Genomic DNA, 13,116 nt, shown 5'->3' on the forward strand with positions numbered 1-13,116 from the left:
CAATGCTATTTTCAGGAGCCAAGCAGCGCAAAGTATCTGCAAAATCAGGAAATGTTCATTTAAACTGCTTTTGAAATAATTGAGGCATTTAGAAGATTTAATAATAATTAGACCAAAATAATAATGAATTCACTAAAATGAGAGCAACTGTTGTCAGCAATGCACTCTAATTGCTGGAAAATTACAGTTTATAGAGTTTTGTACAGAATTCTTGTTTTAAACTATTCAAACCCATAATTTATCTGCCTTATTAATAAGAACATATTAATCCACTCCAACACAGTGATAATGTATTCCAACAGAAAACAATTTGCTTCTTTCTAAAGATTAAACAAATATACACTTCCACACAGTGCAACTGTTTCAAAATTGTATATTTTAAAGATTGTTTCCTAAGTATGAACACAGTATCCATGCCTTACACACCATAAAATATATACAGTTTTTTCATAAAGAAAAACTTTAGTGTTACGCTAATTAATCAAGGAGAGAAAGCTTTACATATGTCGGCTTTTATGGAAGTTTCTTCATGAACCTTAAAAAAAAGGTTCCTCAGAAATTCCTGTAAGATTTACTCCTAGATCACGCTGGAAAACGACAGTCAAACATTTACTATAACAGTTTATATTCTTCATAATTATGTCTATCCTTTTAAAAATCCCTTGTTGATTATTTTGTCTTAATTATTTTGTTTGTTCCATATTCCGGTTTCTTGTCATTTTGTGTCACATACATAGGATTGACCTCTTTTTCTTGGTAGTTGATGGATTGATTAACAGATAGGAATGCTTTTTAGAAAGATAAATATTTGAACAATGGCACAGACTTACCTAAGACATGGGATACTGTCCTTCATCGTTCCTTCACATGCTACAGTGTTCGTACTTCCTGAAAGGCTCTTTAAAGAAGGAAGCTGGGAGGAGGCATCTGGAAACGGAGGATTTGTTTCTGGTTCAGGAGTAATGATGTCTTCTACTTCGCATTGAAGTCGTACCTCTAAGGACTTCAATAAATAAAAAGCTAAGTTATTTCATAAGGAAAGCTGCTGAAAGTTCTGTCACTTTCAAATAAGTATCATTATGCCTTTTTTTAAAATAACCCCCATTTATCATTATAATTTGCAGGCAAAGAATTTGTTACGTGTTATTTATACAGCACAACAGCAACACGAGATAGGAACTAGAATGATCATCAACTCGGCCTCCTGATTACTAGCACAACAGAGTCTCTAACAGACAAGTTTTAGCCAGGATGGATAAGCCTGACAGTGTCAATAGTACTGATACATGAGCTTCATTTGTCCATAGGTGGGGGCCAGGAAATCAGAGAGAACAGCACACACAGCTCTGTATTCCTTAGAATAAATGTGAGTTTAGTGGATTCTAGAAAGCAAAATTCAAACCACTTACATTTTGCTTTACTTCTGGCCTCTCTAGAAAGGGAAAAGGAAACCAACCAGGCCAAACCACCCTACAGTTCTTTCCACTTATTCCGGAAATATTAACTGAAGGACTCCAAAACACAGGGGAAACTGGACAGGAAGTTCAAATCTAGGTAGTAAACACTGAGCAATTCTTTCTACCTCATGAGCTGTCCAAGGAGATACCCATTTTGAAAAGATAATGTACAAGGTATAGCTCTCAAAGAGACAAGGTTTGGGGATTACTAGCTGAGCAGTAATTTCAGTGCTGCTACCTTGAAAGGAACAGAAACAATTGCAGAGGTAGACACTGCAAGCTCCATCTTCGTGATCTTTCACTGAGACATCATCTGTATCAGAATGAAGATTAACAAACTACCTAAGTTTCAGGAGATAAAGGTGAGTAGTACTGAAGGGTCACCTGTTTTTCAATCACTGTGTTAAAACATACAAGATTTCAAAAGAAGTGATTCTGTTTAACCAGGAGAGAGAGGTCCTTTCTCAAAATTTCGCTTTTGTTTTCTCCTTGCAAAATCCACTGATATTTTTTGCCTGAATCAGTTAAAGAAACCTACAGACAACATTTGCCTTCAAAGACTAATGAGTGAAATACTGAGTTCAGGAAAATCTAATCTGGAAGTAATTGCAGTGGACTGAAACAATTTATAATGCTGTTTAATATTTATGCAGGCCTGGAGTAACTTTTGAAGAGTCTGTTCTTCTGCTTACCATGTTAGAAATGCATCACTCTTCTTTGGATGTTTTTCTGTGTGTATTCCTTTTTCTACTAAAATTAATTTTGTTAAGTTCTAGCTATGGTGCATTTGAAGGGAGAAGGAAAAATTCAGACTAACAACATGACTGTGAATTTTTCTTATGTTTTTGTCTCTGCTTTGACTGGACCTTAGGAGGGTTATAGAAATGTTGAACCAATTTATTTTGACAGAGAATAAAGATATTTTTGGGGGATCTCATCACTAGGCTTATTGATTCCCCTTTCCATATTCAAATGAGTGTGACCTTTTTTCCTATGGTTCTACTCAAGAGCTTTGAAGAGGAGCTTCACTGAGGAAAGATGCTCATTGAGAAAGTGATCATGTTTAATTAATAGATCCTTTTGAGACAGGATAGAGTGGATTCAGATGAGAAAACAAAAATAACAGCAGCAAATGCTTTTTATATAACTGCATGGCAATGACTCCAAGGCTGGATATGAAGCAGAATTTGTCTCATGCATACTCCTTGCCTCCAGAATCTGATATTAAATGATGCAAATAATACTTCTGTTGAGGAAATTCCAGGCACAGCCTATGCCCCAAAGGTATATTCAGCTGCAGACTTTCCTGCCACATGGAGCAGCCTGTGAGTAGCCCTCATGCTTCCCATTTACCACAGCAGTAACATTACAACACTGTCATCAGGGCAGTCAAACCAATGTGGGGGCCTTAAAATGCTGGGAACTGTAGATTGAATTCAAGGTAAGTTCAGTCTGGATGATAAGGAGAGGAGGACACAAAGTGCTTTGTACCTCAGGCAGCAAAGAAATCCTGAGACTGGCCAACTCAGTCTCAATATAGACAAAGGCACACAGCCTAAAGTCAGGTACAGATTCCAACAAAGAATTCCGTACTTTTGATTAAAAAAACCCCATCATTTAAGAGTGAAGACTTAGACGCAAGCAGCGAAAATGCAGAAACAAGAGAGAAGGCCCATTTCAGAGATGCACAAAACCCAGAGGAATTCTGTGACTATGCCACCAAGATTGCATAATTTAATATTCAGAGAAAAATGCTTATTAATTACAGATGAAATCTGAGAAACTGTTAAATTGCACATATTGTAAAGCTTTGGAAAATACAAGTAATGACACAATTCAGCTGGAAAAGTGAAGGACAGGGAAAAAAGACATTAAATTATACATAATAAAAGATTAGGTGCACTTGCTGTGGAACCATGTAAGAATACTGAAATGGAGTAATTTTAGCTGCATTACATATGAGCTGGTCAGTAACGTGAAATTACTGTTCATTAGTTTTAAACCTTTCCTGAAATATATTCAGGCGGCTTAGTAATTGCCTGGCGGGGGGTGGGGGTGGGAAATGAGTGGAAAACAACAGAAAAGCTACAGGTAATGAATTTCTATACAGAATGGCACATGGCTACAGGCCAAAAGTGACACAGGCTTTTACCACAGTAGAATTTTCTAAAGTACATTAAATAGTGTTAAAAGGATAAGAGCTATAATCAGGGAAGGTGACAAATAATCCAGCATTTCACACAGTTTCCATCTTTAGGGAAACAACATCAGCATAAGCCAGAAAAAAATCAACTCTTTTTGTTTTGTTAAACCCACTGATGATTTTCAGTCTCCTTATGAACAGAAATTAAAGAGATTAAATACTCGAGTTAAAAAGAGCATTGTGCATGTACACAATGTACATCAACTGATAAAAACGTACAGCAGACAGGAACTTTAGACCAGGTAAATACAACAGAGATTACTGTATCATAAAGCCTTAAAAGCAAACTATGTCTGAAAGGCTGCACTGTATGTTACTACTCAAGCAAAAAGAAAGTGGAGAGTAGGTTCCAAAACCCTCAGATTTTTGTCAGTAACTTAAGTAGGATCAAGATTTCCCTGGAAAGGTTTAAAATGGGATGTCCTTAAACCTGTATTTATACTGCTTGCTATTTTTATTTAAATACTTGAGCACAGATGAAGCAAGGCAATTTGATTTAGAAATTATGTTCTCTTATAAGAGAGTGAAATAAGTACTTACTGCAATTTCAGTATTTACTTCATGTTTGCTGAACTTGTAAACAATCACATACGCAGACACTCCTGCCACACAGAAAATTCGGCTTTCAGGGCACCAGTACATCATCTGAATGGCAAAAGGATCCTCTTCCACAATCTCAGCTGTTGCTTTTCCTTCTCCCACTTTCTGTTTTTCAAAGACCTTTGATGTTTTTAGTTTGTACAACATCTGTAGAGTAACTGGAATATATTAAAACATATAAAAAATACTAACATGAAGCAAATCAGTCATAAAATTCCTAGTTCCCACTTTCTTCTCAGTTGTAGCATAACAAGGAATCTTAGGAAAGCCTAAGAGGAGAAGATGTGTATTATACAATACAGATACTATTCTGGTACATATTACTGGTAGGATATGTATTTAATACTTCCCAAAAGGGTATTTGTCTGTGAAATACTTCTTAATACTTTCTGGGGAAGGATGTCAAAGGTGTAAATCATGGTGTTCATAATTAGGCTTATACTCAGTGTTACAGAGAGATCTGATAATATTGACACTTTCCTAAAGAGATGTGAAACTAAGATTTCATTTGTCTGAGGTTATGGTCTTGACAGTATGTAAAGACTGTATGGCAATTCAAGAGAAAACATTAGGAAAGCATTCTGGTGGCGTGGTCAACACAAAATCCTTCTGAATTAATGGGAGTTCAAAAACATTTTGAATTTCTTGACTAATAAGTAGATCTGTATTTATACCTGTATATAAAATCCTAATATCCAGAAACTTTTGTCAAGATTAGAACTCCAGTGCAGCAAACTCCAGAGGTAAAGGAGGGATGACAATTCACCCCATTATGTTCTACATTCTTCCCTGTTTTTACTACTTTTACATTAGTTTATCAGTGGTATTAGTAACTGCATAAGGTCAGAAAAAGTCAGTCAGGCCCAGCACCTAGAAAGGTGTGCATATGCACAAAGGCAAAGCTGCTTGCTAGGTCAATGGAATTGTGGTAGCTCAGCCTGGCCAGCTTGTGTAACAAGAGCATCAGGAAGATGAAAGGACAGTGTTTTGGTTATGTAACCAGATGATGAACACAGCAAAACCACATTTTTGTTTTGCAGTGCAGATATATGCCAGGAGGTTTAGCATACACAATTTTTAATGTTTTAAAAAGTTTTAGTACATAAAGCACTTCAGAATTTTCACAAATTGCAGCGAATGCTTCTGTAATAAATACATAATTCTTCCTGCCCTAGTGGAAATGAAAGGGGATTCAGGTTGCCCTTAGTGCCAGTATCAAATCTAGAGTGGCACTTCAAATCAGGCATCATGAGTCCATGCACACTAGGACTGGAAGAATTGTAGAATCATAGGGCAGAGTACAAGACAAGAGTCTTCCATGCTTCTCTGAATTACTGGGTACCATCTGTACTTAGTGCCTTCTGTGCCTTCTCTAAGGGCAAATAAGAAACAGCAATGGCTTTTGAATTAAGATACATTCAGAAAACAGCTCCAGTGGCTTAGCAATTCTCTGTCTGCCACAAATCTGTGCTTTCAGATACAAGATGACATAATTAAAATATGTCTAAAAGCAAAGTATTTTGTGCCTTCAAATACCAGTAGGATATTATGTTTGCTGGGAAATCTCAAATGAACTTAGAACTCCATTAGAAAGGTTAACACCTTGTAAATAATATAAACAATAGAACTTTGTAATAATCAAAACCTTGTAAGTAAGAAGTACCAAGTATGGCATAAGAAACACAGTACATGCCCTGAAAAGCAGGACTAGGACCAGGACATCAGACATGTACTGAAAATACCACTATTGTTGAAGAGATTGTGAATATTCATGATCATCTCATCATTATCAAGCTTTTAATGTTAAGAAAAATTCCTATTGCAGCATGTATATTATTGATTAGGGGGTTATGGTTATATTCCCTATGAGAGGTATTTTTCTTTTCCCATTTCTGCCAGAATTCTAGAAGGAATAACTAGCACACTGCTTCCTGTGCAGTACATACACTAAATGCCTTGTGGTCTTCCAACAGTCTGTATTGTTTCACCCTAACTTTAGTGCCCGTATTTGCAGATTCTTGTTAAAAACAAAATATTCACAAGACAAAGTCTAATGTCTCACTCTACTTCTCTAAATAAAACTAATTATCCTACTTTTGTTCATATTAAAGCTCTCACAGACTTCTTTCTTCGCAGATAAACTGTTGACCTCATTTGATGATGGGTTTTTTGGTGTTCACCATAACTTGAAGTTACTGGAAGACGTAAACTCTGAGTGGCATGCGTCTGTTTTTCCACAGTTTCCAAACACACAAATTCCATAATAAAAAACCAACCCATGGTCATGTTCAGTTGCTGTTCCTATTTAATATATCTTTGTGAAATGAGGCTTTGGAAATCCTCATTTTTACCTTGTCCATCCTGTGTAAAAATATTTGGTATTAGGCAAAAAGGGAAGTACCTGACCAAGTCAGGTTTAGCTGACATTAAAAACTTGTCAACATCCCCCATGTTTGTCTGGAAATGGTAGCACTATTAATACTTATAAGTCTGTGGCACCATGTGGAACTAGCAGGTAGTTTAAGTATGCCATACTCTATGATCTTGGCACCCATTACAGACTGGTTATTCGGATCATATTAAATCTCTCTCTGCCTAACATTTCACCCAAAATTTTCTTTCACACTCTCTTTTCTTTAAGAGGCTGATACCCCATAAAAGAGTGATATTTATCCCTGTACCACCGAAGAGACAAGAATACAAGGCAGCTCTAAAGGAACTTTGGGGAAGCACTGTCACATTATTTGAAGCAGAATATTTTAAATTTCAATAAAAATGTATGTGCATTTTAATAAATATATTTTACTAATAAATACTATATGTATTTTCTGTAGGGGAAAATGCTATGTGCTGATATGTGCAGTTACAGCTAGATTGTATGAGCAAGTATATTCTGAAGCTTTTTCCTGCTAGGATGAATGGTAATGCTTCCCAGTTATTTCCTGGGATTTGAGACTGGACAAGAAAAGATTCACCCTCACCAGATTAAACATGTATTGAAGTGTATGAACGTATTTCATATTTTCAATATTTTATTTTCACTTAGCTATAAAGAAGACTTTGTTGTACTCAGTATAGAAGTGACATGAGAATTGGAGCTGAATGTTAGATCTAATTGAGCCCTCTCTTCTAGACACACAAGAAGAATGTGTCCTAAGGTTTTTTTACCAACACTTCATCTTTCATAGGTTTTGGTATGTTGGATTTTGAGTTATTCATCACCCATTTCTGCCTAATATAGCTCATTACCAGTATTTTTTCCCTTAACTTAATAAAGATTTTCTTAATTTCACTCCTTTTTCTTAATTATATCAGCCCCACTATTACTACTCAACCTGTTAAGTATCCTGTTTTATATATAAATGTGTGTTTGTGTGATTTGTCAGCATTATATAAAAGTGAACTTTAGAAACTTACTGGCAGAAGCATCCCAAAATTTTACTGATCCATCTGCATGGCTTAAAAAATATAAAAATTAAATGTGTTAAAACAAAATGCAATTCTAAAACATCATCTACTTTCAGTGACTAATAAATATAGCAGAAAAAACTCATTTTGCTCATGTAACTCTCTTTAACTTACTGACAATATATTAAAGACATACATACAACCATAAGAAAATATTTTGTTATGAATTTCATTTGGTTAATAAAATATTTTTATGCATTTCCTGCAGAGAACTAAGCCCCCAGTGAATTTCAAGATTACAACAAGAAGAAATCACTTCCCATAGTAATAATGAGTTTAAGTCACAGCACTTTTGGTTTTGCAGCAGGCCAGCATCAAGCCTATGCACTCTAAAAATGCCATGTACAGTGAATTTTGAAGGGACAGAGGGTAACTTTATTTTGCTTGATACTTTACAACTGTGTTCTTTTTATTAACATTAAACCCCTCAAGTAAAGCTGGAGAAAGGAGACACTTGTGTTTACAACGAGAATGATCCCTTCATCACCTTCTCGCACTACTGCACACATCATAACCTTATTTTTATGAACAGGTTTTTAGTATCATTGATAGTAACAACTTATCAAATATATGACTGAGACCAGAGGAAAACCGATCATGCATCTTAGTTGAATACCTTCTGTTTCACAGTATGGCCCTTGGGAATCCATCAGGCACTGCTCATGGGGTTCCTACTGCCATCTGAGCCTTTCTGGGCCTTTTTGCTCTGTTTCTTCACCCACAAGGTGAAATTCATCCCAGTGCACCACACCCTCACTAATGCTGGGTATTAAAATGAATTCCCAAACTGTCCCCATATACGAAGTCCCCAAAAGGCCAAGGGACAACAGGTATAGAAGACCAGCTGCTCTCCTTTTTGAAGCTATGCTCCATGACCTTCAAGGCCAATATATTCTCTTGCAATACATTTTTCTTTCCCAAGACTTCACCTTCACAAGTGCTGCTGTCTAACAGTGGGGCCTCAAATGGCAATTCTTAATGGTAGCTCATCCCTGGGTACCAAGGTTCTGTTTTCTACAGTAAAAGAGAATTTCTATGGTGACACTGCTCAAATGAAGAGCCAGGATATGCACACACTGTGAAGTCTCAACTCTTGTCTATAGCTAACCCACAACCAAAAGGAGTAGATGCAAATACTTTAGAAGTACCAATCCCCAGTCTCATTCTCACCCTGTAATAATGATTTCAGGATATGTCTGAGCTCCAAGGTTCCATGCTCCACCACTGATGGGCCACTCCTAAACAAAAAAAAAGTACAGAGATCACAACTTACTCTGATTGGTTCATTTTTAAATTCAGGAGTAGACATCATCTTCCCCCAAAAAGCAATACAACTTGTAAAAGAACAAAAATATGTGTAATTCAAGGCTTTTACAGTTTATTAACATTTTCGTGTCATCAATTCAGGCGTTGGAAACTTAGTAACTCTTTTATATTATCACTTAATGTTTTATGCTATTAAAATATTTCCCCCCAGCTAACAGTCAACAGTCTAAAACAGGAATGAGAGGGAGAAGTAATAAACAATTCTTCTGGTCTTTGGAGATGGCTTGTCTCTTGGAGTTTCTATACAACACTGAATAGACCGAGAATTTATCTTGAATACAAAGACCACTGAAGAAGCTGGCCCAGAAACAAGAATCAGAGCATGATGCCATGAGATAACTTTTACAGAACATATGAGATCATCATCTCTTCCTTGCGTTTTGTTTACTGATGGCAAGACTCCCATTCTCTTGGTCTAGGCTGGTTGAGCAGAATGCTGTCCTGTGCCTAAAGCCCTGGCATATATGGATACAGGATGTAGAGGGTGACATATGTGCAGAGTGGGTCAGGATGTGTGCAGAGTATGAGTGGCTGGAAAAAACTGGGAGCACAGACTTGTTTGTGTGGATACATGGAGTGGCTGCTTGTGGGTACAGAAACGGCTGGCTGGCATATGAGTGACTACCTGCCTTCAGAGTGTTTATTTGTATGTGCACAAATAAAGCAAGGAGACAATAGAGGATGCAGGGAATACAGGTAGGTGTGGCAAAGTGTATGAGGTAAGGGTAGATTTAAATAAGAGAAATAAAATATTTTCTGAAGTACTTTTCCAAACCAAAATCCAAAAGAAGTAGAGAGGATTCAGTTTCTGAGTCAATGGAAAACAAGCCAGCTCCAAGGAGAGTACTTCTGTTGATTTGAATGGAAAACTGATGATGTCTGACTTGTTTACCCAGTACTTTTTTCTACTTTATTTATTAAAATATATTAGTTCTAGCCAAAACATAAACAAGTTTAAAGCTTGACATTTATAAATTAATTGCATTTCTTCTTCTACTTTCTGCAGCTTTTCCTATTTCTAAAACATTATGATAAGACTTTGGTAGCTCAGAGAAATAGTTATTAATATCCCTATTTAATAACAAATCTCACAGACATGCTGTCAACTCTTACTGAACATCTTCTGCTTTGTCTTTCAGTTATAATGCTTTCACTTTTTTCTTTGATAGAGAGAACCTATCCATACAAATTTGAATTGTACACTGATGGCTCCCTTTAACCCAATCTGATCTGGAATAACTCCAGCATCTTAATGATTAAGTTCTGTATAATGGCAATTAATGGTTCTGCTTAAGTGGTCATGTTTCTGAGGGACAAATACTGGACTGTAATCAGGCTGCTAAGTTGCTGGTTGGACTAACCTTAAAGTGATTATTAAAGAAGTAAAACAAAAATAATTTGGTAAGATGTCACAAAAACATAGGTTATACATCTACTTTCTTTGCTTAAAAAAAAGAGTATTGGTTTTGTTTACCTTATTACTGTATCCTTGCTTTTTATGTTTTGCTCCTACAGAATAGAGTACAGGGATCAAATCTGGAGGACAGTCCGCAAAATATTCTGTGCAGGTAACAGGTGACTCATGAATGTCAATAGGATATGGATTTTCAAAGATTGGAAAACTAGTTAAGGAAGACAATTTATTAGAAGCACTGTGACACGCTGAGCCATAGAATAAAACATATTCTTATATTAAAGTATATAGCAGAATCTAAGTAAAATCACTACTAATTACATGTATTTTCCCTTATTTATTGAAACTTATGTATTGTCTTTTAGTATCAGTAATAATGTATAGTTACCCAAATAAAGACATAAAAATTCCACTGCTTGGACAAGAATCCTCTTGTTACACATACAGTCCCTAAGGCTAATAGGGCTACCTGTATGAATGAATAAGAGCTAATTTTTTTCTAACATCTCAAAATCTTATTTATACAGAAGTGACACATTTTCTACAAGTTTCAGGTTCATGGATATGATATATACTATGAACTCCAAACTACTTTTACAACTGTGGATTTTATATTCAACATCTTAGCTGATTGGGTTGGTAGACTACTGATTATACAATGAAAAATTGCAATAACAGATGAGTAGATCTCAGTTTAATTCTCACTTCCATCAGTTTGAACAGCCTGAAAAGGAGGAAAACCTCACTTTGGCACATTACACAAAGTTATTCACAACTGAAAAATATAGAAAATTTGGTTCTGATTTCAGTTATGTCCATTTTACACTGGCAAGATCATCTGAATTATTCTTTAAAGTAAGTGAGATCTGAATATGATTCACTTAACATTTTTCAATATATTGACAGCCAAATCTGTTCCTAGTTAACCAGTGTGAATGGGGATGTACATTACTGGTAGTGTTGGAGGCAGAACAAAATAAATAAGAACTGAATTATGCTTTACATGATGTATAGTTCCTCTTTGATAGGAACATGGATTCTGATATGGAAGAACTATTTGTCATTTAAACCAGCAACTGGATCATGAAGTAATTCTGTATATCCAGATAAAACAATGCCATTATTTATTAAGATACTGAAACTAGACATGCATAAAAGTAGCTGTTGAATCTTATTTCCAAAACACGTACGTGTTCAAGTATTATTTAACTTTGGTGTTGAATGAATGTTTGAGGGCTATGCTGAAGGAACTGAAGATGTAGATTTATCCCAAAGTTTAAGAACAAATATTATCCTAAGTTCCTGTTCATTAGGTGAACTTAGCTCTTAAGGTGGAAGTACATATTTAGCAAGAGTTATTTCCAAGAGTGAATGATTTTGGATAGTAAAATGATATTGCACGATAACATTTGGAATTTTATGATAATTTACTAGACAGTTAAATACACAAATAGCTTCATACAAAATTTTATACTTACTTGCTTTGTGTCAGGTCAACGACAATGAGATCTTTTTCCAAAAGCACAACTACAGCATAGGGTTCTTGAAATTCTGTAAGCAAGGAATCAAGTATAAAAGACATGGAGTTCTCCTATAAGCCATTTTAAGCAAGCAAGTAATATTTATGTTCTTTTAACTTTCGCAGTATATTAAAGCTTTGAGGTATAAACCCCTGACATATGCACAAACCAGACATAGCTGGAAACCAGGGCCAGAAAGGAAGTAAGAAATTACTTTTGGATAGTAGTGTTGACAAATACACAAAGCAGAAGAAGAATTGGAATATTATAGCCTGCCAGCATGATGCTATGATGAAAGTAAAGAAACAGGATATGAATAAGTTGTGTGTATCATTGCATTGCTGAATCCCATTATTAAACAGAAAAAGTATTTTTGCTGTCCAGAAGTAATACTTCTACTGTGAACAACTGCTCTTCAGAAACAGACTGTGCAGGACACTTCATGACACACAAGGCCCCCATTTCTGAGGTGATTCAAGGGGAATATTTCCAAGGAATCCTGTAAGTCTGCTGTGTTCAATTCAGATACTAACACACCATTTCCTCCCGCACTCTTTAGGAGATTATATGGTTTGGTTTTTCATACAGTTCTCTTATTTATCAAAACTAAAGAACTAAAATGACAAATAAATGCTTCCCTTGATGCATAGAATATATTATTTTACATAGGATAAGTTATTAAAAAAAATAAAAATGTGAAATTATGAATTTCTTTTCAACGGCTGCAAATCATTCCAGCACATGCAAGCTCAGAATAAACTGTTCAAATGGGCAATGCCAAAAGGACGAGTAAATGAGAGCAACTGATTCATCTTCCCTTCAGTCCTGCTATGAATGCACAATATTTGCTGCCTGTTTTTAAACAAGGCTATGAATAACACAGGTTAAACCAAAATGTTTAAATATTAGTCTGTGAGCAGGGGAAGGTGCTACAAATCCTTAGTACTGGGAAGTATATGACACAGCTAAATGAAGGCCCAATCCAACTCTGATTACAGAAAATTAAATTTATTTGTGACACTGAAACACATATGCACTTTACTAGCAGTTTTCAATATGTACTTGATTTAGCTATGTATATAAGAATTATTTTACTTTTCTGCTTGAGGGCTTAAAATGCTAAATTTA

General features: G+C 35.6%; 1 protein-coding gene across 9 annotated transcripts in view; it reads right to left on the minus strand.

The window, feature by feature from the left end:
• The window catches only part of STXBP5L (syntaxin binding protein 5L), a 184,668-nt gene that overhangs the window by 59,227 nt on the left and 112,325 nt on the right, over positions 1-13,116 (minus strand). For all 9 annotated transcript variants that reach the window (XM_042031704.1, XM_042031707.1, XM_042031708.1 and 6 more), the window contains exons 11-16: positions 11,947-12,019; positions 10,529-10,676; positions 8,899-8,966; positions 7,678-7,718; positions 4,201-4,418; positions 831-1,003 (exon numbers count right to left, since the gene is read on the minus strand). In XM_042031704.1, coding sequence (XP_041887638.1) covers positions 831-1,003; positions 4,201-4,418; positions 7,678-7,718; positions 8,899-8,966; positions 10,529-10,676; positions 11,947-12,019 — 721 coding nt within the window. The remainder of the gene's footprint in view (positions 1-830; positions 1,004-4,200; positions 4,419-7,677; positions 7,719-8,898; positions 8,967-10,528; positions 10,677-11,946; positions 12,020-13,116) is intronic.

The sequence above is a fragment of the Corvus kubaryi genome, unplaced genomic scaffold, assembly GCF_017639235.1.
Source record: "Corvus kubaryi isolate FWS band 111438036 unplaced genomic scaffold, C.kubaryi_AGA036_p1.0 37341, whole genome shotgun sequence".
In the NCBI taxonomy this organism is placed as follows: Eukaryota; Metazoa; Chordata; class Aves; order Passeriformes; family Corvidae; genus Corvus; species Corvus kubaryi.